The sequence below is a fragment of the Molothrus ater genome, chromosome 1 (assembly GCF_012460135.2).
Source record: "Molothrus ater isolate BHLD 08-10-18 breed brown headed cowbird chromosome 1, BPBGC_Mater_1.1, whole genome shotgun sequence".
Lineage (NCBI taxonomy): Eukaryota > Metazoa > Chordata > Aves > Passeriformes > Icteridae > Molothrus > Molothrus ater.
This window is the reverse complement of record NC_050478.2, coordinates 130,198,777-130,225,772: the sequence shown is the minus strand read 5'-3', so window position 1 is coordinate 130,225,772 and position 26,996 is coordinate 130,198,777. Positions and strand designations below refer to the sequence as shown.

Below are 26,996 nucleotides of genomic sequence, written 5' to 3'. Positions count from 1 at the left end.
TGCATGCAGTTCTAGGAGGTGAGAGGTCTCCTGATCAGTGCAGTCAGCGTTGCTCTGCTGTTGGCTATGGGGAGCACAGTTGATGGCAGTGTTTCAGTCCTTGGGTGGGTGGGCTGCTCTCAGGTTTGTTTTTTATTCCTAGTGGTAGGAGAGTGTCATATTTCACAGCTTCTGGAGCACTTTCTGTACGTGAGTATCATCTGGATTGTGTTGTGTATGTGTGTAGTTCTGCTGCCTTCTGGAAGTCTCTGCCTTCCTGTATCTTTACTGGATTCCAGGTGTTTTAAGCTTTCTACCCTGCAGTTTTTACCCAGCAGGGCCTGGTGAAGACCTGAGAAAGAGGGCAGACAGGAGTGTACTGCTGACTACATATGACTCATTCAGCCTGTTCTTGATGGTCTTCTTCCCATATGTTCCTCAGATGTGGACAGCGATGATTTTGTGGGATAAATGTATTGTTCTGGCAGTGGGAAGTGGACATCTTTCCTGGAAGCTCTTCAACCCTTCTCCCAGCATGGATTTAAAGATGGGCTTATTATATGATGGGGGAGAGGCTACAAGCGCCCTAGATAAAATGGTTGTGGGGAGCAGACTGCCTGCTTCACTGCAGTCATCTGGTATGCAGCTGAGCTTCTCGGGAGAGGCGGCCAAAGGGAACAAGCTAGATGAATTGTCCTGCCATACTGCATATGGCCTGTGGGTTAGAAGTTGTTCATCGTTTATACTTGCTTATGATCCTTAAGAACATTAAGATTTTGCAGTAAAACTTTAGAAAAATACTTAACAGCATGAAAAAAATCTGCTTAAGCCACAATGAACTCTCTAGTTCTTTTTACCAGCCTTTCACAAAGAGAGAGCATCTGGTGGACAGAATAGATCAGAGTCCTGAGTGCATATGCTAGTGGTTTCATTGTCATCAACAGGCATTACATTTTTGTTGATTTATTTTGTGCAGTGACTAAAACTTCATTTCCTGCTCTGTTAAGGATGTTCTACTTTGCTTGACTTGTACTAAAATGAAGTATGGTTGTTTTATCCATATAAAAGTTGAAAGCAGTTGTGTGGCATGGAGTTTATGGTGGACATATCTTTTATCTACTTATGTGTATGCACCGGTTCTTTTCATCTGAAATCCTCTAGTTGTTGATGATGCTAAATTTTCTGCAGTTAACTTTCCCTTCTCAGGACTGTAATCTAAAGATCACGATACTGCAATCTATTCTTCATTTATTGCATATCAAAGAGTATTCCTCTCGCAAATGTGGCTCATAAAAGTGTAGTTTATTACCCATATACCAATTATTTAAGCACTTCTGTTTTCAGTCAAGTAAAACCAAGTGCACCTAGCTGTAGGAAAGTCAGAGATTCACTTCTACTGATGTCTGTATAATCCATCAACTTGAAAAAAGAATATGCTATAGCCACTCAGTCATTTTACTTCTGGCATTTTTTATGCAACCATAATTTCTCCAAAATGGTGTTTTTAGTGGTTCTTTTGTCTTGGGGGAAAAAAAAAATCCCAAACAAGATACTGCATTTGGAACAGCACAGGGCAGTGTTTTTCTGCATGTCAAAGCAGGGCCCTCACATTTTTGGTCTTACTCAGTATTGAGCTGTATCTAATTGAACTGCTCCTCTCTTGAGTGTGAAGTGTAGCTTGTATGCCTGGTTCTCTACTCTGGGCTGTGTTCCTGGATGTGTTTCCTCAGCAGCATTGCTGTCGTTTCTCTCAAGTGCCTAATAAGGTCCATGAATCCCGTGATTAGAGGGCACCACCATGAGATGTTCTTTTGGGGGAGAGAACTGGCTACACTCAGAACTTGTGTGTCTTGTGGCCACATTTTTGTTTTCAGGTGGATGCTTTTTTGTGTGTGAAACAGCAGAGTACTTTCATCTGACAAAGTTATGCTGCTTTCAGTAATGTTGGAAAACTTTAATAAACAGAAATAATAAAAATACAATTTTTCAGAAGTCTGAAAGTGAACTTTGATGTTTCCAATGAAATGTTTCTTTTTCCACCACTTTTCCTCTTGATCTTGTACTAAAAGCAAGTATCAAGGTTATGAGACCTCTAGAGCTTGACTCAGTGAATTGGTCTGTATGTTAGGATCCAGTGAGGGACAGACTTGCCTCAGAGCTGCCCTCTCATGAGTGCTCATCTTCCCTCTGGCTGTGCTGGACGTGGCTTGAGGTTGATGATTCTGGCCCACAGATTCTTAGTTTAGGGTGCAGTTATAAGAGGCTGACTATGTTTAAAGGTAAACTGCAGTTAATTTGAAAGTAACACTCAATGTCTTTACACATTGTTAAACCAACCTCATGGTTATACTAATGCCAAGATCCTATCCTGTCCTTTCCACCAGTGGGACTGGTATGAGTTCTGTGGGTGTTGCTTGTCAATAGAAGATGGATTCTGGCTCTTCAAGTATTTTTTATGATCTGCTGACACTGGTATTTCATTTTTTCTGATTTAATAGGCTTCTGAGTTCTCCTCAGCAGAGAGCAATCTAAAGTGCTCCTTTCTCATCTTTTGTGGGAAACAACTGGTAGGCAGTTTGCTAGTTCCAATATAAATGATGGCCAGTGCCACAAGGAGAGAGAAAGCTGAGAGAATTGCAGCTAGCAGTTATGAAGAGATCCCCTGCCTGTGACATTCCACTCCAGCAGAAGCATTAAGGAAGCATGGTGTGCTGGAACTGAGCTTTTCAAGTGGTGGTGTCCTTGTTTTTTCAAATTTTTCCTGTACTGCTCTGCTTCAAAACAGCAGCACACGTGTACCTGTTCCATTCTTGCCTCTTCCTTTTGCCTCATCTTAAAATTATCTTAACCATTAAGTTCTCTTTTTTTCTGTCCTAGTGTTTTTGATGCCTGACCTGTGAGCTTTGCCCATCTAAAAGGTCTGGTGTATGACATTTTACATTTTATGACTGTAATATTCTTTGGGTTATCTTTACCCAAATAAAACTCCTGACAGTAATACTTGTGTCTTTAACACGTCACATACTGTTATTTTATAGTTTTGTTTTTTTGTTTAAAAAAAATCTATTGGATTTGTGCAAAAGCCTTGTGCATAACAATCTTATAGAGGTAGAAAGGACATATTTAAGTGATTGTTCTGCTCTTTTTAGTTTTCATTGCTGTTTCTAAGGAGACATGTAATGCTTTAAGTGATTGATAAAGTAGCCTCGTAAACACATGCAGGTCATAATAGTGTTAAAGCTTCCTTTGTACATGATTTTTTTCATCATTGAACACTCTTGTAATGAATTCAAGTGTGGTATGATCCTGTCATTTGTGCTGACTTGATGTAACTTCTTGCACTAATCACATCTTGATATTTATTTCTTGAATATAACTTCATGTCAGTTTTACTGCTGTTACTGAGTAAGAAATGGTTTTGTTCATGCAAGGTTATCCTCTTTTTTCTTGCAATTTAAGAAACACAGGTATATTCCCAAACACATAATTTCCTTTGCTCTGGTTTTAGTTCACTGCAATATGCAGCCTGTTCAAAAGAAAAAGGACTTAATCTGTTCTGATGCTGAAAGGCACCATGTATGTAAAAGCAAATACTGAAGTGTGGTGCTGCTTGGTTTTGATTATATACTGATTAATCAGTAAAGATTCTAGATGAGCAACACATCAGTCTTGCATGGTGTGGAGACTTTTTTTCCATTTGTTCTTGCATTACTGTTTAAGATCTTGTTTTAGCAGTGGTAGGAGAGCAGGCAGGAGGATGTGGAAGGGAGGAGAAAAAGAATGCTTATTGACATGCAGGTCAGTTTGCATATTGACATAGCAGTTTGGTAGGCTACAACATTATCAAAATTATTCTCAGGAGCTCTCAGGCAGTTAAACTATTTCAGTTTTCTCTTCACCATCACCACTTGCTGTCATACTTGCTGTTTTGTAAGGTGCTGTTCTGCTGTCTGAGCTTATTCTTTGCCTTTCCAAACTCCCTTTCCCTGCTTCAGCTACCTCTTTTGTTTAACAAAACTACAGTGCTTCAATTTCTACTTCATTTTGAATGTTAATGTAGATTTATTGGAACTATTGCATAATTGATTTTTTTTTAAATTAAAGGAGTGTGAGACATGCGTAGTATGAGTACGCTCCCCATCAGACAGCCACCCCTTAGAAACTTCTGCAGTCCTGAACCAGTTTCTATAAATATTTGCTCTATTCAGAATCCTGATCTAAACTAGGCTGAAAATTAGCATAGCAACTGATTAGAATACAAAGGTAACTTTTCCCAATTCTTATAGTAGTTAGAAATGTTTATTTCTTCAAGGGTATTGAGTTTCAAGGATTGAGAAGTATTTGTCTGAAAAAATAAGTTATATAGTACTGTCTTGTTGAGTTAAATTTATGTGATAAAAATTGAAATTTGGGTTCTATTTGGATGAATCTCGTACTTTTAAAAAAATTGAACACTTGCACAATTTCTTGTGGGAGTTTCAAAGTACTTTGGTTTGGTAGCAGAGATAGTGTGCATAGAGGTTTTGATGTTCGTAATTTTCTGGCAGTAAAAATTCAAGTAATAGTCTTTATCATAAGTTTGTTTATAAATGAAATTGTTTATAAACTCTCACATGAAGAAGTTTTTAATGAATACCAGTTTATTTTAGGAAGAATTGCCTTTCCTTTACCCTCTTTGGAATGTTATTTTTGTTGTATTTTTCTATTTATTCTTTTGGGAGCTTTAATTTCTAAAAGTTATTTCATGTGCTATTTAAATACTTGCTGTTTTATCCAAAGCTTTTCATATATATCTATAAAACCACTTTATATTCTCACCAGAATGTTAAATATTTAAGACTGAGGTCAATACATCACTGGAATGTCATGCCATTTATGATCCATTTTATTAAGCCATTGCTTTCCTAGCTTCTTAATTAAAATCACCCCTTCCATGAGAATAAAGCTATATGCTCCATTTAACACAGAGAATGGTATTATGAGAGAATTTGACATTTTCTAACATAGAGAATTTGTAATATGAATTCAAATAAAAAATTAAATTACAATAGCTATGTAAAATGCGAACATTTTTCTCCACCATTATTTTTTTTTTTGCTATAGTCTAAGACTTGGAGAAGACAAATTATTTGCAGAAATGTACCTTGGAATTTGGTTGAAGTGAGGGTTCAGATTGTGGTTTTGGGTGGTTTGTTTGTTTATTTAATTATTGTATGTGTGATGCTGCAGATATAATTTCCCCGCTCATTGAGTTACGTTATCAGTAAATCAGTTCTTTTACTCCTGTGTAACACAGCTGAGACAATCTTCTAGCTACATGAAAGATGCTGGAAAAAGTCCCTAATGAAACTGATGAACTTATCAAGTTTTGAAACTAGTCTCTAGTGCATATAGAAATTCAGAGACAATGCTCTGGGGCTTAGAGGCTGGCTTAGAGGCTGGGCTTAGAGGCTGGGTTTAGAGGCTATTCTATTGAAACTGGCTTCCTATTGGTGTTTGCTGTGTGGACACCTCATTTTTATTCTTGCTGGGGCCAGGCACTGCCTTTTGTAGGGCATGCAGAAGGCTGCTTGTCACTGTAGGAGATCAGCTTGGGGACAGCAGGGCTGCTGTCCTCGCTGGAGCTGCTGAGAAGTCTGCCATGTCCTTTCTCCCAAGGCTGGCCGTCTCATCCCTGCTGGCCGTGGCTCTTCCCTCACCTTGTCTGTAGCACAGCAGCTTCTCCAGTTGTCAGAGTGTGTTTTGTTGCTGTGGTATTATTGCTCTTAATGAAACTCTGAAACCAATAGTTTGCTTGGCCAAAGATTAATTTGAAAGTACTAAACTATTTTAATTCTGTACTTAATGGCATTTACACAGAATGCCATGTGGGTAGCAGGTACTTTGTGATTCTCTGGGGTGCATGGATTGCTGTAGCTGGTTTTGTTGTACTCTTGTTCAAGAAAATACTGAATATCTCATAACAAGCTGCTGTTACACATTCATGGTGGTATTTTGTAATATTGCTACAATAATCCACCTGTATGGATTTCAGCAAAAGGCTTATTGAATTTAGTTTCTCCCCACTGCTGACCTGTCACCCCACTTTGGAGAATGTCCCAAACTCTGCTTGAAAGGTAACACTGGGGCAGAGTAACTCAGAAACACAGGCTCCTTTTGCCTGAGAAACAAAGCTCCTTCCTCCAGAAATAAAGGGCAGGAGGGAGAAAAGGAAACCCCAAACCTTGCTCTATATGTAGAGGTAACAAAGATACCTTTCCTTGCTTATCTGAAACGCTCTAACATAGCTTCTTCATTCTCCTTACATTGTCACGTCGTTCTGTTATATCCAGTTGTTCCTGATGTATCTGAGCTGCTCGCTGGCACCTGGTTTCTGAACATTGTGCTGTGGGATATAAAGATGGTTTAAAAGGTAGTCATCTAAATTAGTGTGGGGAAAAACCTGTTTCCAATAACTTTTATGGGTCTTGCAGTATTTAATGCATATCTAGTAATAGCTGTGTATGTAATTGTCTTTATATGATCAAAATATATTATTGGACATACTTTCACATTCAGATGCCAAATTAAAATTTACATTGTCAAATGTGGGTGAGATTTCTTTTTCCATTTAATAATGCTGGAACTAAGATCTATCACTGTGTACAATTCCACTTGGTATTTTGTAGTTGATTGAAGTATTGCTGCAAGATGTTAATGGGAATTTTCTCATGCCCTTGGTTTGGCTGTTGTTCAGAGACCAGTTTTCATAACTTCTTCCAAACTATTTCAGTAAACTTACATATGTATCATAAGCTACTTGGTAAATTCTGATCCCTTTAAAACCCTATAGAGAGACAACCAGTCATTTGAGTTTTACATAGCAAAAGAGATATATCAGAGAATATGGGCAATGTCTACTGCTTTTTTTTTTTTCTTTCTTAGATTAAGCCAAGGGATTGGCCATGCTGTGGCTTGCACTCTTTGAAGACTGTATTTTTTTTTTTTGCATTAAAGATGCTGTTTTTAAAAAGTACTTTGGTTTTTGTTTCTACCATTTTGCTTTCATTTTCCTTTGCATTTTGTCATCCTTGTGGTATCTCACTTTTATTTCTAATCATCTGCTAGTTTTTTGGCTATTTTTTGGGCACTATTCAGTAGTCAATATTGGAATAAATAATTATGGAAAAAGCTTCCTACCATCCTGATGAGTAGGGTTTTATCACCAGCAGGAGCTTTTTCATCATCTCATCTGGTTTTCTTACAGGAGGATGTCTATAAATTGAAATAATTTTTCCTAATCTAAAGGGTTACCTAAGACACATTTCCTCTGTGGGCTAAAATATGGCACCCAAAAAATTAGTCTGGTGCCTAAAAGCATTTCTTGGGTAGACTTATGAAGCATTTTTTTAAAACTTGTTCAGGATGTTTGTGGGCTAAGCAGCCCTAGGAAACGGAACATCTCCTTGCATATTTGGAAGTATAAGAGAAAACGTCCTCATGTTGATTTTATGATTCTCTTTGATGTATACACTGCCACGGGGCTGGTGCTCTGGGCAGCAGGGGAACAACATGAAACTATAATGTGGAAGGCAAAAATAGTGTACTTCCCACTTTTCCCTCCTGACATGAGGAAAGGGAGGAAGATTTTGTATTCCAAACTTAGCCCAGAGGTTGGAACACCTAACACCTTAATTTGACAATTTTAACAGTAGTAAAGTTAGGGAAAGACTCAATAGGAACAGTGGTCTGTGGCTGGTGTATACTTTGAGATATTAGTTAAGATGAGTTATATATGTTTTGGTTGTATGAATATGGGTGAATATGGCTGGGTGGACTTAGCAAAACAGAGTGTATTAAACCAAGTGTAGTATTTGCATAGGAGCAGTGAGGGACAGAATAAAGGGAGTGGAGATCAGAAAAGAGGTGATGAATACACTGGTGCTGTTCAGGTCCTCTGGCATGTGATATGCACCATCTATTTCTGCATATTTGTTTCCTCAGAGCTCTGTGGAACATGCCCAGTTTTTAGGCTCAAAAAGCAGCTCTTGGAGTTTTTGTTTCATTCAACTGAAAAAACCTCTACTTTTCGGTGCTTTATCTTTATTTCCTGCAGTTTTGTCCTGCATGCTGCTGATGCAGCAGTCTGCAAAAAATCCTTTTGGAGGCCCTCAGTTTTTGGGACTTCTGAAGTTGAGTTTAGAGGTGGTTAATATATTTTTGTGAGTATTTATTCTTGTTCAAAAAACTTAAAATGTGCAGGTGTTCTGTGTAAAGAGAAATGTTCTCTCATCTTCGGTCATTTTCCATCTGGGGAAGGACCCAAACTATTGCCAGGATTTACTCTCTGTGGTTGCTTTCTGCAGCTGTAAATCAAATTGATAACGTGCAGTAGCTCGAAACTAGGTGATTCCCAGCCTTTCCTCTGTGTCCACTTTAGCCTTCAAGATCTTTTCTGATTCTAGGAATGTGTAAATAATGAAAATGGTTGCTGTCTGTAAATGTGATGAGCGAGTCTTGATATGACCCCTTGAAAATTTGTGCTGTGCACATCAATCAGAGGTAACTGATGTGATGTTATCAGTGATTTACATTGATCAAAATTCTCAACAAATGAAAAGCTGCTATGTTTATCTTTAGCAGCTAATTGCAGTGCAAAGCTTTTGTTCTAGGAAAAAAAAAAAAAACAACCAAAACACTTGGCCCTATCATGGAGAAACTAAGAAATGTGTTTAGTCTTCTTTTCTGTCGCTTCATGCCTATTAGATTTGGAGGGATTTTGTGCTTTGAGCATAAGAAATCTTCAGTCTGATACAAGAAGAATGTATTACTGAAATATGTTTTGGTTCTGATTGACCTAAAATGATGTAGTGGTGAAGATGGCTTGCATTTAAAGAAAAATCTAAGCTGTGCTTGGTTTTCTAAATCAAGCAATTCTTACTTAATAGATGTGTTTTTAATTGTATGTTTTCCCTTTATTAGACCAAAAAACCTGAAATATCTGTATAGTTCAAAAAAACCTTTCAGGAAGTTTAAAAACCTTATCAAGAAAATAGCAGGAAAATGTTTCATGTTGAAATGTGAGTTTGAGTGGAGGGAAAAACCAATGCAGGTAAGGATCAGTAATTTACTGGGTTAATTATGAAAGGTTGTGGATGTTGGTTGCAGTAGTAACAGACATAATTTTTCTCCCTGACCTAAAGCATATAACATTCAAAATTTTTGATTAAATACAAAGTTTTTTCTCTATCTAAGTAGAACACTGTAAGTAATGTGGACAAATGTCACTTATTTAATATTTCTCACCAAAACCATTCATACAGTATTTTGCAAAGTTGATTACAGGAACACATATTGCTTGTAAAAAATGTGCTGTATTTGGGATCTCAGTGTTCCTTATCGAAAATTGATTTTGCATGCTGGATCTAGGGGGAAATCTGTAGTATGAATTTTGTCCATCGAGATAGTTATGGGACATTTTGTTCATGAAAGAAGTTCTGAAACAATGATATGTTATGACATATGTTATGTTATGATATGTTATGACATAATAGATAATGGTATTAGATTAGGCAAAAGTTTATAAATATGTAAGTATACAGACAAAAACTCACATGTAGCTGTGTGTTGGTTTAGCTATAAGCATGTCAACATATATGTCAACATATGCTGTGGGTATATGCTCATCATGTATATAAATACATTTCTTGTTTATATACATGATGAGCATTGCCAAGACACCTTAATGAAATAGTATTTTCTGAAAGTAATTAAGGACAGTAATATAGTGCATTTTCAAATAGGAGCAGAAGGTTTATGATGGGCAAGTGTGCACATAATGTGATTATAGTTCAACCACAAGAGAAGAGTAGAAGTGGAAGTATCCTTGGGTTAAATGTTAACATATTAAGTTTTAATTGCAGAAGACACTTTGGTAAGCCTGCATCTCTATATCTGTATGAAGTACTCATAACTTAAATTTGTAGATAAGTTTGGCTTTGACATTTATGTTGTAAAACTTATAAGGAGTTAAATGATGATACTGTGACTAGGGTTTTTTATTTTTGTCATCTAGAGTTTTTATGAAAATTGTAAAATTATACATACAATTGATAACTTTAAAATACCCTGTATCATGATTTGGCATGAACCTTTGGCTTCATAACAGAATAAATATTTTTTCTTAATCTATGTTGTTACTAACTTATTTTTCAAAGAGCTATTGGACCCCACAAGTTGTCTATCTCCAGTATTGCATCTTTTTTTTTTTAGCCACCACATTGAAATTACAAGTCTTTAATTGTATTTTAAATTATTTTATATGGTTTGTTTTCTGCTTAAACTGTATTTTTTTGTTATAATGCTTGTTGGAGTATGGAGTAGCTTAAAAAAAGAATACATATGGGTAAAAAACTGCTTTTCATCATTTGGTACAAGTATTTACCCACATATAAGTATGCCTATGTGCTTCCACAGAGGAAGCAGGATTAGGATGACATTCCAACTGCCACATGGTGTTTCCAGAAACAGAGAAAGTCACAATGTAGGGAGCACAGTCAGTGTATTTAAAAGCATGGATATTTAGATATCCTTTTGTGGCTGTGTTAAGACTCATATCAGTAAGGTGCACTGCCACAATCATGTCCTGTGGTAACTTCCTTCATATGCAGTATATTGTTTCTTTGAACCTTTTATTACTGCTTACAATCTGATTTTGAGACTCACACACACAAAAAGGACTATTCAGGTACTCAATGTTTCAATATTTGTTCAGTGTGAAGTGGAGGTGTGTGGTTCTTTGCATCCTGCGCTCTTTGCCAGGAAATTTGGAAATAAAAGTGTTCAGTCCTGTTAACTATATGAAAGCTAGATGCATATTTTTCTTATAAAGCACAAAACAAATACTTAATCTCTTTGTTCAATGAATTATGAACTTGGTCTCCTCCCACATCAGTAAGTCTTAAGAACTATGGCAAGATTTCAGAATAAAGCATGACTGAAAGTGATGTGTTTTAGAGCCTTATGTTTCCAGAACACTTTAGAAATCTGTGTGTTTCAATACTTTTTGTTGAACAAGCATAGTTTTTAAAACAATATTTGAATAATTATTTTCATGGTATGTAAGACACGTTCAGAAGTGATAGTTACAGTTTGCAACTTTGTTCAGTTTACTTTGTGAGATATGGGATAAAGATTTGGTCTGCAGGCTGTTTGAGGGAGAAGGAGAAAGAAGAGAATAGTGAGGAGACCTCCTGGATAGAACAAATGGAGGGTGTCTGTGTGTGGTGGATTCAGGAGGGACAGGACCATGGTCTGTGCCACAGGAGGGTGCCACAGCATGAACGTCATCCTTGGGCAATTGCCATGGGTGGACGATCCTCGATTGTCCTTATCCTTAAATTATTGGTATTATCTAATGTTTACAGAAAGACTTACTTATAAAGTGAGGGATTTGCCTTCTGACTAATGAAATTATCTGTTGCTCTTCAGGACTGCAGATAAAAAGCATCAGTCAAGAAAAGCTTTCTTTCAGTTTGACATGAATGCAATTACATTTACTTGAATTAATAGTATTTTAAATATTACACCTTAGGTTAGTTTTTGACAGTGCTATAACTATCCACCACTGTAACCAGTGTACATCATGTAAAATAAGTGTTAGTGAAACCTGAATGAGTTGATGACTTAATGGTATGTTACTTGTAATTACTTTTGTCAAACTTAAATTTATAAAACAGATCTCACAATGTAAACTAATAGATAAAATAACGAAGAATTAATGATATAAGAGAATATTTCTGTGAGTTTAATTTCTTTTTTAACTTCTTATTTCTTGGCTGATGTTATTCAGTAGTTTTGTTACAAATATTGTCCCATGTTTTGATTTGAAACAAGATCCAGTATTTTCTTCTTAAATGTTCCCTGAGTTTTCCTTTTTGGCATTATGTGAGATTAGAGGGTATTTCCAAAGTTTTTTTTACTTTCCCACATGCATATTTTTTTCCCCAAGTTGTTTTCAATCTTATTTCTCCATCCTGTTGTCCAGTTTTTAATTTCTTCCTGTTGCACGTGGCTGGAGTTGCAGTTGAGCACAAACAGTAACAGTCCTGTCTCTCTAGCTCCTTTCAGAATGTTTGTAATTTCTTCCCTTGGGCACTCAACTTCATTTCTTTCTGACACTCACTTTCCTACCTTGTTTTAAACCTGTCCTTATTCATTGCAACTTTGACCAAGGATAAAAAATATTTTCCACTCAAAATGATTGGCGCAGATTTGGAAGAAGGTGTTTTGTTTTTATTTGATGTTGAAAGTCATCCCTTGAGTTAGTATTAAGAAATGCATATTTGAATTCTGAATGTTCAGATTTCTGTAAGGAAGTGACATGAGCATGGTATTCAGTGGAAAGAATAGCAAATGTTGAATGCTGGTACAGAGTCCATGCTGCCTGACAGGAGGCACACTGTATTTTAAATTAACCAATGTGATAAAAAAATTAAATGCTATAATATAGACATATTTTGTAAAACTTTGCAACCTTTATGGTGTAGTGCTGACAGCTGCACTTGACTTAATATATAGCATTCTGGTGGTTTGGTGGGATAGACTGCTGGCTGTTTTAGAAGATAAATTACTGTTTATATAGGTTTAAGTTAATGTTTCAAAAGCTTTCTTACTTAAAAAGCAGAGCATTATAAATAGCAATAAGTTCTCTGAAATGCTCTACACATTACAGACTGACAATTGCAAAAGAAAAGACTGATTATAAGTAGAAAACCTGTAACTATGTGTTTTGAGTAAGTTGCTCTTATGTGTACCCTTTAGCATTGATTAACTAGAAAGTTTTTGCAGCCATTCAGCCAGCTTTGTAGTTTAGTCCAATAGTTTTAAATAATGTTATTTAAATAAGATGTAATTGATAAATTACATTTGGTGAAAAATCTGTTCTTCTCCATCATGGTGTCTGAAGTTAAGCTTAAAAAGAAAGAATAAAATCAAGGACAAATTTGCAAGTGAATTGTTAGAAATACAGCAGAGCTATTAATGTGTACTTGAAAGTTTAAAGACAAGCATTTTGGGAAATTATGTGGAAGGTTTGCTTGAGACAACTAAATAATGAAGCTCTCAACTAGGCTTCTGTGTTTAGAATTTGATCAGCTGGCAAGTAAGAAAACTATCTAAGTTAAGAGAAATTATGTTTCAGCCATGTATGTATCTGAAATTTGATGTACAGTTATACTCAGAAGATTTTAATTTCTTAAAGCTGTTTCAATATCCATACATGGAATTAATACAATTACACAGAGTTACATGTATGTTCATAGTATGCATGAAAAGTGTATGTGAGAGCTATGGAAATAAGAAGAAAGTGAAGTTTTGTCTTAATATAACGCTAAAAAAGCCATTACTATTATTTTTGTAAAGATTGTGCTTATTTTTTGAAAAGAAGAATAATTTTTTATTACTGTTATGCTGGTGTTCTAGTTTCCTTCTGTAGATTGTATTGTATGCTGACATCTCACTTATTCTTCAGTGAAATGCCCGTACTTCTGCATTTGCAGAATGCAGTGAAAGCTGCAGCAGTTTAATCTTCCTGTGCCTGAGAAATCTTTCTACTTGAACCTTCTTGTATTGGCAAAAAATGTCCTGAAGAGTACTACCTTGGGAAAAAGTCCCTGTTTTGGGTTCTGTGAAGAATGGCCACAAGCACAAATTTGGCTTGGACTTATCTTGGACAGTAACTGAGGAAGAAAGGACTGCTGGGCTGAAATCTCTGACCCAAATGCTTTTCAGTTGATTGGGTTTTAAGATTGAAATGTAAGGAAGCCAGACCTGCATGGCTTTGTCATCTCTGCTTCTTCTTCTTTTGCACTGCCCCATGACATTTTGAACCTACTTGCTAGTTTCAAACAATTTTGATGGAGAATTAGTCACTGCAAGCATAATCCCTTGTGAAAATCAATAGCAGCTGGAGGGACCCTAGTGGGTATACTCTTCCTTCTGACATTGGCATGTATAATTCATTGCCATTTCATTACCTCTTTGCTCTCTTTCCATCCCCAGCACCTAACAAAAGCCAAGCACTAGCCAAATGATGCTCAGCATGGAAAAGAGCTTGCTTGGATAGCAAGTTCTCCAGGCAAAGCTTTGTGCCTCAGGCCTTTCACTGTTATATATTAGAGGTTTATTGTGATGATGGAAATTTGAGAGCTGAGGATTATTCAATTTGCTGGGACCCTGCTGTAGGTCTGCTGTTCAGTAGTGTTTGGGATTAGGAGAAAATTTGGTCTGGACAGTATTCTACCTTACTCTGGAGGAAGTGGGTGGCAAGGTTATGTTGTAATAAAAATTATTACTACATCCTTGGCAGGTGCTTGGTGGAGAGAATTCTTGCACATGAGGTCTGGCTTTCTAATAAAATCCAGTAGGAAATGTGTTAGGGGGAAATACCCTCTAAAGAAAGTGTGAAGCAGAGCTAAACTACAACCCACCAGAACAGTGCAGGGAAACAAATACCATCAATCATCTAACACCACAAAGGAAAGTGATGTCTTGGTGAAGTCTGGGGCCAGTTGAAATAGTGCTGGAGACCAGTGCTGGCCCTCTGGCAGGTTGAAGAGAATATGAGAGAGTGACCTGAATGGATCCAACTTCTGCTAATGGTTCCCAGGTGTTGTTTAATGAATCAGTGATGTGACTGAGCCATGCTTACAATGGTATTTTGATGTCGTGGTGAACACTGCAGGAACAGACTTGATAAATGCTGGAGAAGTACTTCTCAGCCATTACAAATATTTCAAGGTAGGTACCTGCAACAAGGATGAGAGTATGTCTAGTCTTTGGTACAGTGTCTTCCAAAATAGCACACATAAAAATGTAAGCAGTTGGTGTAAGAAAAAGATATGTTTGTTGTAGTCCAGCCAGTTCAGTAGCTGGACCTGGAAGAGAGTGAGATGATCCTCTGACAAGCCCCAAATTGTGTGTTAGGCTGGGTGACAGTGGAACAGTCAGACTGGCCTGGAGTTTTCATGTATGGAGATAAATTATTTAAACTTGAAATATATATCCTGTTTTGTTCTGACTTAATTTTCAAGAGATTTTTGAAATAGGTAACTGTTATTATCACTCTTAATTTTATTGAATTTGCTTGTTTCTGAACACAAGTTGGAGAAGAGAAAAGAAATGCTTGTCGCTTCTCTTAGGTTTCAGTCTGTTCTCCTGAGTTGTTTCTGTCACTCTTTTCTCCCAGTCCTTCAGGGTTAAACTGTTTCAGTCACTCTTCTTTCTCATTTTCAGTCACAGAGAATATATGGGACAGAGTGACCCATTTCAGCCCATATTACCAATATTGCTGAAGAAGCTCACATTTCTGTTATGTCTTTCCTTTTGACTTTTCCTTTCAGTCAACCTGGTGTGAGAGTTACTGAGTTAGAGTTCTATGCACTGTGGCTTTTGTGGAACAAACATTTCAGAATTGACTTTTTTTATCCTTTCCATCTTTGCTTCTACAGTGATGCCAAATTTTGAGTATAGCTGCCAGTTGCTGCTGTAGTATTTCTTATTTTGGATTTTTTTTTTTTTTGTAGCTTTGAGAGCTCTAGTCATGGGTCAGACTTCACTTTGTTTGCTATGAAATGCAGAATAATGTTACAGAATTAACACCACCCCACCCATATTCCTCCAGCAAAGCCCTGCACAACTTCCTGTAACATGAGAGAATGAAATCTTGAAAAAGCTTATCCTAGGAGAAATTGCAGAAAAGTCATTTTGAGATGTTTGTTTCTATTAAAAAGCACTTACATCATGGTAGGTGGCCTCATAACTTTTTAAAACTACAGTAAATGTATCAGAAACTTTACTAGATGATCAGTTAACAGTTTATAATACAAATTTCTTTACACAATAGAAAGAAGATATTTGTACAACTCCCCTCTAAAAGAACTTGCAAAGTCATTTTATTTGTTACTCTGTCTTGAGTGTTGAGAAATTGGGGTGTATTTCTGAGAACCACTTAGTGAGAACAGCCTGTTCTATTTATCTTTGGCTGTATGACTGTATCACCATGGGCTTTCAGACTCTTGACAGCTCCTTTTCTTGTAAACAAAGGAATATTCCTTTCAAATAGCCTGGATAATCAGCTAATCAAAACAGTAGCAACATCGCAGGGAGATTTTGTTATCCAGCAATCAATAGGAAGATGGCACATGTTTTGTGGTATCAGTGCAACAAGTGCCTCACAAAGCTTCCTGGCTTACCTTTGGGGCTGCTGTGGCAGCTTTTTAGCCTGTCCACAGCATTTGTGTGGATTTTTAACTTGTACCTCTATTTTGGAGCACATTGTGCGGTGCTACCATAGGATTAACTCAAGGCTTGTGCTAACATTGGGACGTGGATGTAACACCCTCATCTAATGCATGTACCTTAAATGTACCTTGTTGGTCATCGCTGCTGGTTGTTTCTGTTAATTTAGCATCAGCCAAGATCATATGCAACAAGAGGCAAATAGATGCTGACACCTTGTTTAAATTGTTTCTTGATTGCTCCAGTTTGTCTGTTCTGCTTAACTTAAACCTTGTTTATTTGCCCCACTCCCCACCTCTCTGCCTCAAATTCCTTGATAGTTCTCCTTTGTAGTCTGGGACATAATATTAACAGTTTATTTTTGACATGTTTCTACATGAAAATAGTATTGAAAAAAATTCTGGCAGAAAAAAAAGACTTTCCAGCATGTTTTTGTCTGCTATAGAGGAATACAGAGCTCAGTCTCTGAGTACTTGCTCTGAGGTATGTGAGTTGAAAAGATTTAAAATTGAGTTTTGTTATACTAGAAAAAAAGTGGCCAATCTCAAATAGTCTTTTGAAAGTATACCAGAAGTATATAGAACCTATAATTTCTGTATGTAATACAGAATTCCTTAACTATTCTGCAAAATTGGAACACAGCTTGACTTGGCTAAATTGTCTTAAATATTTTACACTGTCATAGTTTTGAAATAAACCTGTATTTACATAATTTTAAAGTAAATGTGTGTTAGACTATTAAATCACATCTTGCAAAAGATGCACAGATGTCATATGCAGCATATGTGGGTCACTGGATTTTCTTTGTTTCAGTGTTATGCTTCTAGTTTGCTGTTCATTAAAGAAATAATAAAATTATTTTCTGTACTAATTCCTAAGCAGTGCTTAACCTATGTTAGGCAGCAGAAGTGTTGTTGTGAGGTTAGAAGTGTAATATGAATCTGAATCTGTTTATGTGTAATGCATATTAGCAAGTGTATAGCAGTGGAAAAGAACCAGATATCCTTTGGAAAGCAAGATCTTCATGGTGCTTACCATTTTAGTGAACTTATGTATTTTGAAGATAATATTTTCAAAAATTTGTATTACTTTTTGTTTCATTTTCACATGCAGAGGAATTGTAGTGCAATGTGGAATGGTTTCTGGTGATGATCTAGTCGGCTTCATGCCCAAAGCAAGTCCAATTAGAATGGGCTGCTGCAGGGCTTGGCTATCCAAGTGCTGAATAATTCCAAGGACTCAGACTCTACCACCTCTCTGGGCAGCCAGTTCAATACTTGATCACCCTCCAAATGATGAGAAACAGCTTGCCCTGCTTGGAATCGCATGGTTCAGATTTGTACCATGAAAAGATAAGTGGCAACAGACACAGTCTGGATCCCACTTCTCTCAGTATGTACCCTCCCAGTATGTAGCTGTAGGCAGCAGTGGGATCCTTCTCCAGGCTGGACAACCCTAATATATCTCAAATTTATCTCAATCTGCCCTGAGAGAGAGCACAGGAGGTTGCTTCTCTGCCCTAACCACCATGGTGGTCCTCTGTAGACCTGCTTCTGGAGTATCTTGGCGAGCCCTCAGCTGGGTGCAGTATTCCATACAGCTCACAGGGAGCTAAGGGAGGAGAATAATTCTGCCCCTGGGTCTACCCTTGCTAATACAGCCCAGCACACAGTTGGCCTTTGCAGCAAGGACAAGCTGCTGGCTCATGGGCAGCTTGCTGCCCCCTGGCACCCATGGATTGGTTTTTGAAAAGCTGTTCTTGAGCAGTTTGGGTTTTAGTCTGCAGTTCCAGAGTATCTTTATCCTGGGTACTCCAACACTCAGTGTTTACATCTGGATTTCACTGAGTTCCTCACAGCCCTTTCTGCACCCCCTCAAGGACCCTAGCAATAGCAGCCCTGCCCACCAGTGCATTGGTTCCTGTCCCTAGGCTGGTACTATCTGCAGTTTTGATGAGAGTGCACTCTATTCCATCTTCAGGTCTTCAGTATGCATGTTAAAACACCATGGACTTGGTACTGATCCCTGAAGGATGCCTCACGTAACCAGTCATCAGCTGGACTTGGCACCTTGATCACAGCCCTTTGATCTCAGTGGTCCAGCCACTTTTTCACTGAACTCCCACTATCCAGCTGGAGTCTCACCAGTCTGTGAATGAGGAGATTGCTCATATGAGGAGCCTGTGGCAAAGGCCTTGCTAAAATGAGCACATCCTGAATGTGGCTTCTAGTCTTGCCACAGGCAGCCAACTACTCAGCCGTATAAGCACTGTTCACTAGTGGGAAATAAGTTCCACTTCCTCAGTTCTTGCATCTTGCCATTTGAAATACATTTTACAGAAATATGAATAGATATCTTTTAATGAATTGTAAAGGATATTAAGCTTATTGTTTTAGAAATGGTAAAGGGTGAGAAAAAGCAAATTTTATAAAGGAAAAGGGAAAAAATGGGGATAGAGAGCTCTTTGCAAGTTTGTGTAGTAGGTAATTTGAATCAGTTTGGGTTTTAAAATTTTAATTCATAATATTAATTGGTTTTAAACAGTTTCTTGAGTTTTTTTTGTTTGTTTCTATTGAACTCAATTTTGTCTAACTTGGTTTTATGAAAGCAGAGGGACAGTATTTGTATAAATAGCCATGTGATCTCCAAGAGAACATTGTTTTCCTGTAAAGTGTGCTTATGAGGCATTTTGGAGATCTTGCACGTTGAATAGGATTTGTGTGTTTTAAAAAGAGAGTGTGTATTTTTTAAGGAGAAAATTATTTTGAATTTGGAAAGCATAATGAACAAAGGAAAGAATAATGAGCTAAGATTATAAACTCCACTTATTAGGAAAGATCAAAATAAACCTCATCTGTTATGTGTTCAAGTATTGTCAATTGTAATTTGCTCTAAACCTTGCAATAACGGTTTTAAATTGCAGTAGAAAATTAACTGAGGAACTTGAATATAGCTTTACTAGCCTAGGTGTCTTTAGCATGTTACTTATGACTTGCATAGTTCTAGAACTAACCACAGTGCTTCATAAAAACATTTCAGCTGGATCTGGCTACTGGATCTGACACGTCTGTCAAAAGTGAAAAAAGAGCCTGGTTGTGCAAAACTGCATTTGTTGTATTTGCAGAACACCCCAAAACAGGACCTCTTGTTCAATTTAAGTTTTCTAGGCTTTACTTCTGATACAAGCTAGTGGGAAAAGATACTTTTGTAATTTACTTGTCTTACTTAAAAATCATCTCTAGCTATATCATGAGTATTTTTAGTTTTCCACTGCTGTGGCTATTGTTTGGAATTGCTCTCATTAACGATAAAATGAATGGACGTTTATCAAATCTCATTCCATAACAATAGTTATTAGCACTTTTAGAATGTAACTCCCTTCCCACCACCATTATGATTTTGACTTCAGCTTTTAAATGTTTGTCATCTGGTGTGAGGTGGATTTATGGGAGTGCAGTAATTTTAGTGCTTTTTGGCTGGGTGTTTCTGATGACATCACTGTGATCTAGACACAGTGTGTGACTCTAGTTGGTTCCAGTTTTAAATAGTTTCATAATTATGCTAGTTTTGGCAGTTTCCTTGGAACTTTCCCCATATCTTTAATGAACATGTTTTACTTCTGGGCTTATGAGACAACCACATGTTTGAGAAATTAATAGTGTGCTCTTAAAGTTAACATTGAGCAGAAGTGTGCAGATACAAAAACCTTCTGGATATATGTGTACTTAGGAGTGTAGGTTTTTTTAAGTTCATGGCCACTCTTATTGTCTTTGAGTAATTGAAGAATACATTTGATTTATAAAATACCAGTAACTGTTTTGAAAAATGATGCGTATGTTCATGCTCAAAGACCTCAAAACCAACCCTTGCAGCTCCCAAAAATATTTTTGATAATTGTGTATTGTAATGAAATGAATGGATGTTATTCCAGATTACAAAAAAACCCACACCCTTTTTTCAAATGTCAGTCAGGTTGAATTCTTCTTAAATGTAGGTGAGCTCTGTTACTTTGTATGGATTTAGTCACACAGGTATATTACTGAGATAAATTTGTTTTGTGTTTTGGCACCATTTTGGAATGTGTACATTTTTGCTTGTGTTGAGTTCCAGCTCGCTGTAAAGGATTTACAGCCATTTTTCCATCACAACAGACTTGTAGCTCAGGGAAATATGAAAAACTTACTGGATGTAATGTATTCATTAATTAATTTATAATTTGTGTTTATTTAATTTATTTAATGTTGAGATTTGAGACTGTTTCAAAATTAAGGATTCTTCTCTCCTTTCCTTTAAAAAAACAATCCCTCCTCAAAAATACTAGTGTTTATTCCTAGCCCTCTCAAAGTGGTAAAAGCTTAAACCACTCTTACTTAATCTTTACTCATAATACTCGAAAATATTGCATAGATGTTGTGAAGTTTTGAGAACATGGATTGAGCATAATTACAGCAGTATGTAGATAGAAAAGTTAGACTTGAATGTAATCAGGCTTGATAAAGTTAACACTTCAGTAAAAGAACTTCCCCATTTCCTTCTCCCCCCTTCTCTTCATTTTGTAGCTGACATAAATATTAAAAGTCAAGTGTAATGTGATCCTATTAGACCAAGTCATTAAATAGTTGCAGCACAGCATTCTGTGCAATCCATGAGTGAGCCTGGGGAAGAAGGAAATGTGGTAATTGAGCTTGGGCTTTTCTTCAAGTTCAAAACATAAATAGTTGTGTAGTGTCTTACCTGAAAAAAATACTTCTGTGCTACATGTAAACTGGTTTCCAAGAAAAAGTATATCTAAAAGTGATTTCAAAAATTTTAGAGTAAGAGTGTGTGATCTAAGTTTTTTTCAGTAAACTGGAGAGGAAGGAGAGTTGAGCTTTGCTGATTACAATATATATATTAATGAAGAGACTTCCATCACACTGCACTTAATAAAAGCTTGAAGCTCTTGCTTTATCTCTGTCAGGTATGCCATAAAGAGAAAGGTGATTTTCTACTGAAATTGCTCCACAGTTTTAGGTTCAGGGAGAGTCTTCAGGAGACTTGCATTCCTTGATGAAAAGTATCAGAAGTTTATCAGAGATGAGGAAAACAAGCAAATACCTCTAAACAGAGCTGATTCTCAACACTTGTTATGGGATTTTTATGCACTGGAATGAGACTTTCCTGTATGACTAAAATTGCCAAATAACCATAAAATAAAAAGCATCCAACAGCTTGCTTTTCAATACTATATTAGTAACTGGAAAATCTCAAATCCTTTATGGTAACTCATCCTTCTTTCAGAAGCTATCATCTAGTCTTCTAATATATTAATATGTCTGTCTTATGTGATTGCACCTAATGAGTTAAAGCTTCTACCTTAACCTTATTTTTCCCCCAGCTAAGATTATAGTGCTCTTTTTTTTTCCCTTAGGGAAATGGTCGTCATTTCATCAGAAAATTTCCCTGTTTTGTTCTAAGTACAGAGTGGAGGGAAAAAATTTCTTTAGTTGCTTTTGAAGTTGTAGACTTGCATTTGAAGTGTATCGTTGTATGTATTAATTTTTTTTAATGGAAAGCAAAATCCACATCAAAAAGCAAGTAATGTGAAGATTGCCTTTTGTAATTTCTCTGAGATTATTAGAAATACCAGGCAGCACGTGGAGAAACACATGATCTCTCCTGTATAAAAATCCAGCAAAATTTAAGCTGCTTGCTTTTCATGTTAAGAGGACTTAAGAATATTATAATTCATACTATGTTACTTGACATTTGTTCCCCAAAGCTTCTTTTTGTGAACAGATTTTGTGATATGATCAGTGGCATGACCCAGAAAGCATTTTTCACTTTTTCTGCAAGAGACTATGTCTATCAAACTAATTTGGCTTAGGTCAAAAGCTGTGTTAGCATCCTCTTTAACCTGTACTTTTAATACATTTACAAGAATATTTGCATGACTTCTCTTGGCTTTCTTACACTTGAGCCTTGTGCTTAAACTGTCATTCTGGAATGTAACGGGAATAGTACTGGTATATTTAAAATTCTAGATTCAGCTAATTACGATTTTCATGTGTCTGCAAATCTCATCTTGAAAGGCTTATATCACATTCTGGAATTATGAGCCATGTTTCTGCTTCTGAATTCCTTATGTTGAATGAACTATATAGAAGCTCAAGAGGAGCAGGTGCCCTCAGTTCATTTATCTTTTCTGAGCTCATGTTTTACTGTTATAGAAGTCTGCAAAAATATTTTGCTTTATGAATCAGTTTCAATTAGCGGTATTAGGAAGGATGTGAGTCTGACATGTTGGAACCATGTGAGGTGGTTTCATGAGTAGGCATATAAGCTCATGCAATTAGGTAGTTTCTCATACTTGTTTTGGTAATCTGCAAGGATCTGCCTCTGAAGGAATGTTTCAGCAGAAATGGAGCTAGAAGAAATATGTTCAGCTGAAATAAATATTTAAATTACAGGTTTCTCTTTTAAACCACAGTTAGTGAAGGTATTCATTTAATGTTGTTGAGCTTGTTTTGTGTCAACTTCTGTAGTACAGGATTGAGTTGATGGAAAAACAGTAACAGAAATTACAGAACCTTTACCAAGTTCTCCCCACATTTATTTTCTTTTTATTTGGTTGACTTCATTGCTTTCTTTTCCTCTAACAGGAAGACCACGAAAGTTGTGGTTCCAGTTCCACAAACCGCAGTACCACAGAAAGCTTGAAATCTGCAGTAAAATCACGACGAGTTCAGCAGTCTGCTTCTCCTGACCCTGATTTACCTCCAGGTAATCCATCATTTCAGGAACTGGTTATGTATTTTTGTGTAACTCAAATACAGAAGTTTATTCAGATGATCACTGTGTTTAAGTTAGATTATTATGGTTTTGTCTACCTAAAAATCACAAAGGTTGGTCAAATACTTATATGTTAGAATATAGAACCAAATCACAAAAAAATGTAGTTTAATGCTGATAACCTTTTTTTCCATTTTATCAAATTCTTAAATTGACATAACTCATTTATAGTTCAAAGTAGCATCATAGAATCATAGAATGACTTGGATTGGAAGAGATCTTAAAAATCATCTAGTTCCAATCCCCAGGTATGGGGAGGGACACCTTTCACTCAACCAGGTTGCTCAAAGCCCCATCCAGTATGGCCTTGAACACAACTTCTCTAGGACACCTGTTCCAGTGCCTCAAAATAAAGATTTTTTTTCTATTATCTAATCTAAACCTGCCCTCTTTCTGTTTAAAACAATTATCCCATGTCCTATCTGTACATGCCCTTGTGAAAAGTCTCTCTTCAGCTTTCTCTCTTCAGACTCCCTTTAGGTAGTGGAAGGCTGCTGTAAGGTTTTTCTGGAGACTTTCTCAGGCTGAAAACCCCAAACTCTCTCATGTTTTATTAATGTTTTTTATTGAGCCCTGTATCTACTGGTGGAGATTGTTACCAGTTTTTTTTTCCCTGGATATGGAATTTCAATGTGAATGGGGAGTTTGGATGCTGAACTTGGAGAAATTTTATAATACAAAAATGCCTACGGAACTATGTATCTGACTACTGTTGCCTCTGAGTTTGGATATGAGGTGATTCATGCAGAAAAGTAAAATTGAAGAGTACTAGAATGAATTGCAGTTTGCTATCTTGGTCATGTAATTTTAGATAGGTAAAAAATATGATAGTTTTGTGTGAGGTTTTCTTGCTGTCTTTTGTTAACAGAAGCTTTATACTTGACTTGAACCAAAAGACAACATTGACATTTAGTGCGTGTAATATGATGTGCTACACGGTATCATCTTGCTTGGAAATGGTTACTTGAGGAACCAGGGCTGGAGGGTCTTTTAGAACTTAGTGATGTAACAAACTCCAGGGGCTTGGAACTGGGGGAAACCATTTCCTACCATGGACAGCGCTCCAGCTGTGGCAGCTCTCTGGAATTTGGATCTTTGGGTCGCATCTGCAAACAACAAAAGTCAAAGGCTACTCAAAAATTGTATAAATAGATTTCCTTCAATGACATTTGCAGGATTTTTCTAAGTTACCTCCTTGTGGTGAAATTGTATCAATAGAGTTGTATTAATTGTTGTAAAATATGACGTTGTAAATACAGGTGGCTTTGGTTTTGGTTTTGAGTGGAGAAATAGCACTGTTTAGTATAGATTTACCTATCTGGTAAAATGTCCTAAGATTTAATTTGCGCATCCTGAATTTTAGTAAGATGTGGAGTCATCTGCTTAGTGTTTTGTTTTGGTTTTTTTTTTTAACCTTCCTGGAGGATATTTTTTAAAAAAATATTTATTTGTCCTTTTGTTTTAGTGTCGATGGAGATTACTCTCCAGAGGCAAAATTTAGCTAAAACTGTAGCTTTGGCAACAATAGACTCCTGCTGAACTTAAACTGTTTAGATGTGTCCACTCTGATGGTATTGATTCTGTGACTACAGAGATACTAAATTTTTGGAGCATTGGATTTGAAATTGCATTTGTAGCACTTAATGTTCAGTGCAGCCTCCTGGGTTCTGGACAATTTGAAAAAAAACGCACTTGTGGACTTTGTGTTGCACCTCAGGAAAGAATTTAGCCCTACAGATTTTTTGGTGGTTTTATTCACTTGCTGTAGAACACCTATATTTCAGTAGCAAAGATGTCCATAGTGTTAATCTTAGAAATCACAGAAGTATAAGTAACCTTTACCTGCTTTTTCCCACTTCTATTTAAAACAAAACCTTTTGAAAAAAAATCCCCATACACGAAAAAACAACAAACCCTTTATTACACATGAGCTTGCTGATGCTTTTATTATTTTGTTTTGAATTGTAGGAATTACAATTTCTTAAAAGACCATTCCTCACGTGTGAAAATCTGCTTCTAGTATATTTGAAGCTAAACTTAATCAGGAAGCTGGTTTTTGTATGATACTTCTGACAATGTAGTGTACCACTAGCTGGAAGTATCTCCATAGGCAGTTTTGCAGTTTTTAGCAAATCCATGACCCCTGTTTTTTTTTGGAAGATAGGACTGTACTTCCTCTCTTAATGCATTCAGCCAAAAAGACATACAGATGAAAATGGTGTTGCTCTTTTCCTGAAAGACTCTTGATAGCAAAATTCTGAAGAAACTTTGGACCTGTGGAGAGGCAGCTGCACTTTTTCAATGAAATTAGTAGCTTGCTTTAAAATCATATTTAAATAACTGGCTATAATTTTATAGTTGCTAGTTAAATAGTCTGCAAAAATATTTCTATGCTGAAATTAGGAAAAGGAGCTAAATGCCTTGTGCTGCTTTCTATTTATGTGCAGGTTGGTTTACATCACTCTAGTGATGAATATGGGTCTCTTATGCCCCTTAATTACTGAAATAATAAATCTGTTTTTCTGAGTTCATATAAACTAAAAATGTCATCGTTTGAAGGAGTCAGTGAGAAAATCCTTAAAAACAGGTTATTCCACATATTTTTGAGTAGTTTTAGATTGGTATGCAGAAAAAGCCAATTCAGATTATGTTAGAAATCTGACAGTACTAAGCTCCAAAAACATTGAATTTGACTCTATTTCTGGATTTCCTTTTTCTGGTCATTGAGGACTTTGAATCCTGAAAAACCAAAAAATGTCCTATGTCAGCTGGGCAAATTTTTAGTTGTGGAACTCAAGAAAATCACTTATAATGGTAAAACTTTCCACATACCCTAAAGTGAAAAGTTATATATGGGTGTGAAAAAGATGAATACGTAGGAAAAGCAGAGTAGAATGGAAGTAGCAACTTAAGTATTTTCCTAGTTAACTGACAGTACTTTGATGTTTATTTTAATTTTTAATTTTAATTAAAATTGTTGACATAAGGGAGTTTTATTTAATGCAAGTTTCAGAAAACTGCTCTTGAAGTCTGTGGGTTTAGGCCTCTATCATTAGCTAGCTATTTCCAGCATAGTCACCAAACTAGAACTTGATAGTGTCTGTTAAATGTATTTTTAGATGTGTGTAATGTGATAAATTTGAAAACAGAGGAATTCTAAGGCTTGTTTTTTTCTAGCACAAGTGAGTTGGGTCCACAGCTAGGTTCAGTATACATGAAAGACAGGAATATGGGTAGTATTTAATTTCTTTACGATATTGTTAAACATATGAATGTTTGCCACATACTCTGAATTCCCAGGTGAGATGATTTTTCCAATAACATTGCATCTAAAAATATGTAAGTTGATTTGTTCCCAGCAGGCTTCAGTGCAGGTGCTTACTATTTGGTTGTTGACAGAAATTGGTTTTGATACACCTCAGAGGGGTCTTACTGAACAAGATGTGGATATATTAGGTTTTAGAATGAGAAAGTGCCAGGTATGTTAATGCTTAGTTAACTTATAAAAAAACTGTGGGAGCACATAGGCATAATATATGCACACTTGAAAAGTAACCTAGCAGCTGGTGTTCACTTTTCCAAACCTATTTCTAAATATTTCTCAAGTAAAAAAGTAATTGTTAAAATTCTTTGTCTACAGTAATCCATAGTGTTATGTTTTCTTAATAGTTAAAGTTAATTAGTTTTGTATCCTCTATTGTATTCATAGTTTTTAACAACTTTTTTTATGGTATCTTGCATTTCTAGGATGCTGATTGACTTAACAACTACACAGAATATTAAAGAGTTTTAAGTCGTGTTAATTTTGGGGTAAAAATGATACATAATTTGTTTAAATTTTGATTTTTTAAAAGAGTGCAAGTTAAGAATAATAAATACATTGAAATAATGATTTTTTTTTAACTAAA

General features: G+C 36.3%; 1 protein-coding gene across 1 annotated transcript in view; it reads left to right on the top strand.

Moving 5' to 3' along the window:
* Positions 1–26,996, top strand: part of VPS13B (vacuolar protein sorting 13 homolog B) — a 433,772-nt gene that overhangs the window by 21,649 nt on the left and 385,127 nt on the right. Inside the window, exon 4 of the mRNA XM_036379056.2 lies at positions 22,899–23,019. Within this exon, the coding sequence (XP_036234949.1) occupies positions 22,899–23,019 (121 nt within the window). The remainder of the gene's footprint in view (positions 1–22,898; positions 23,020–26,996) is intronic.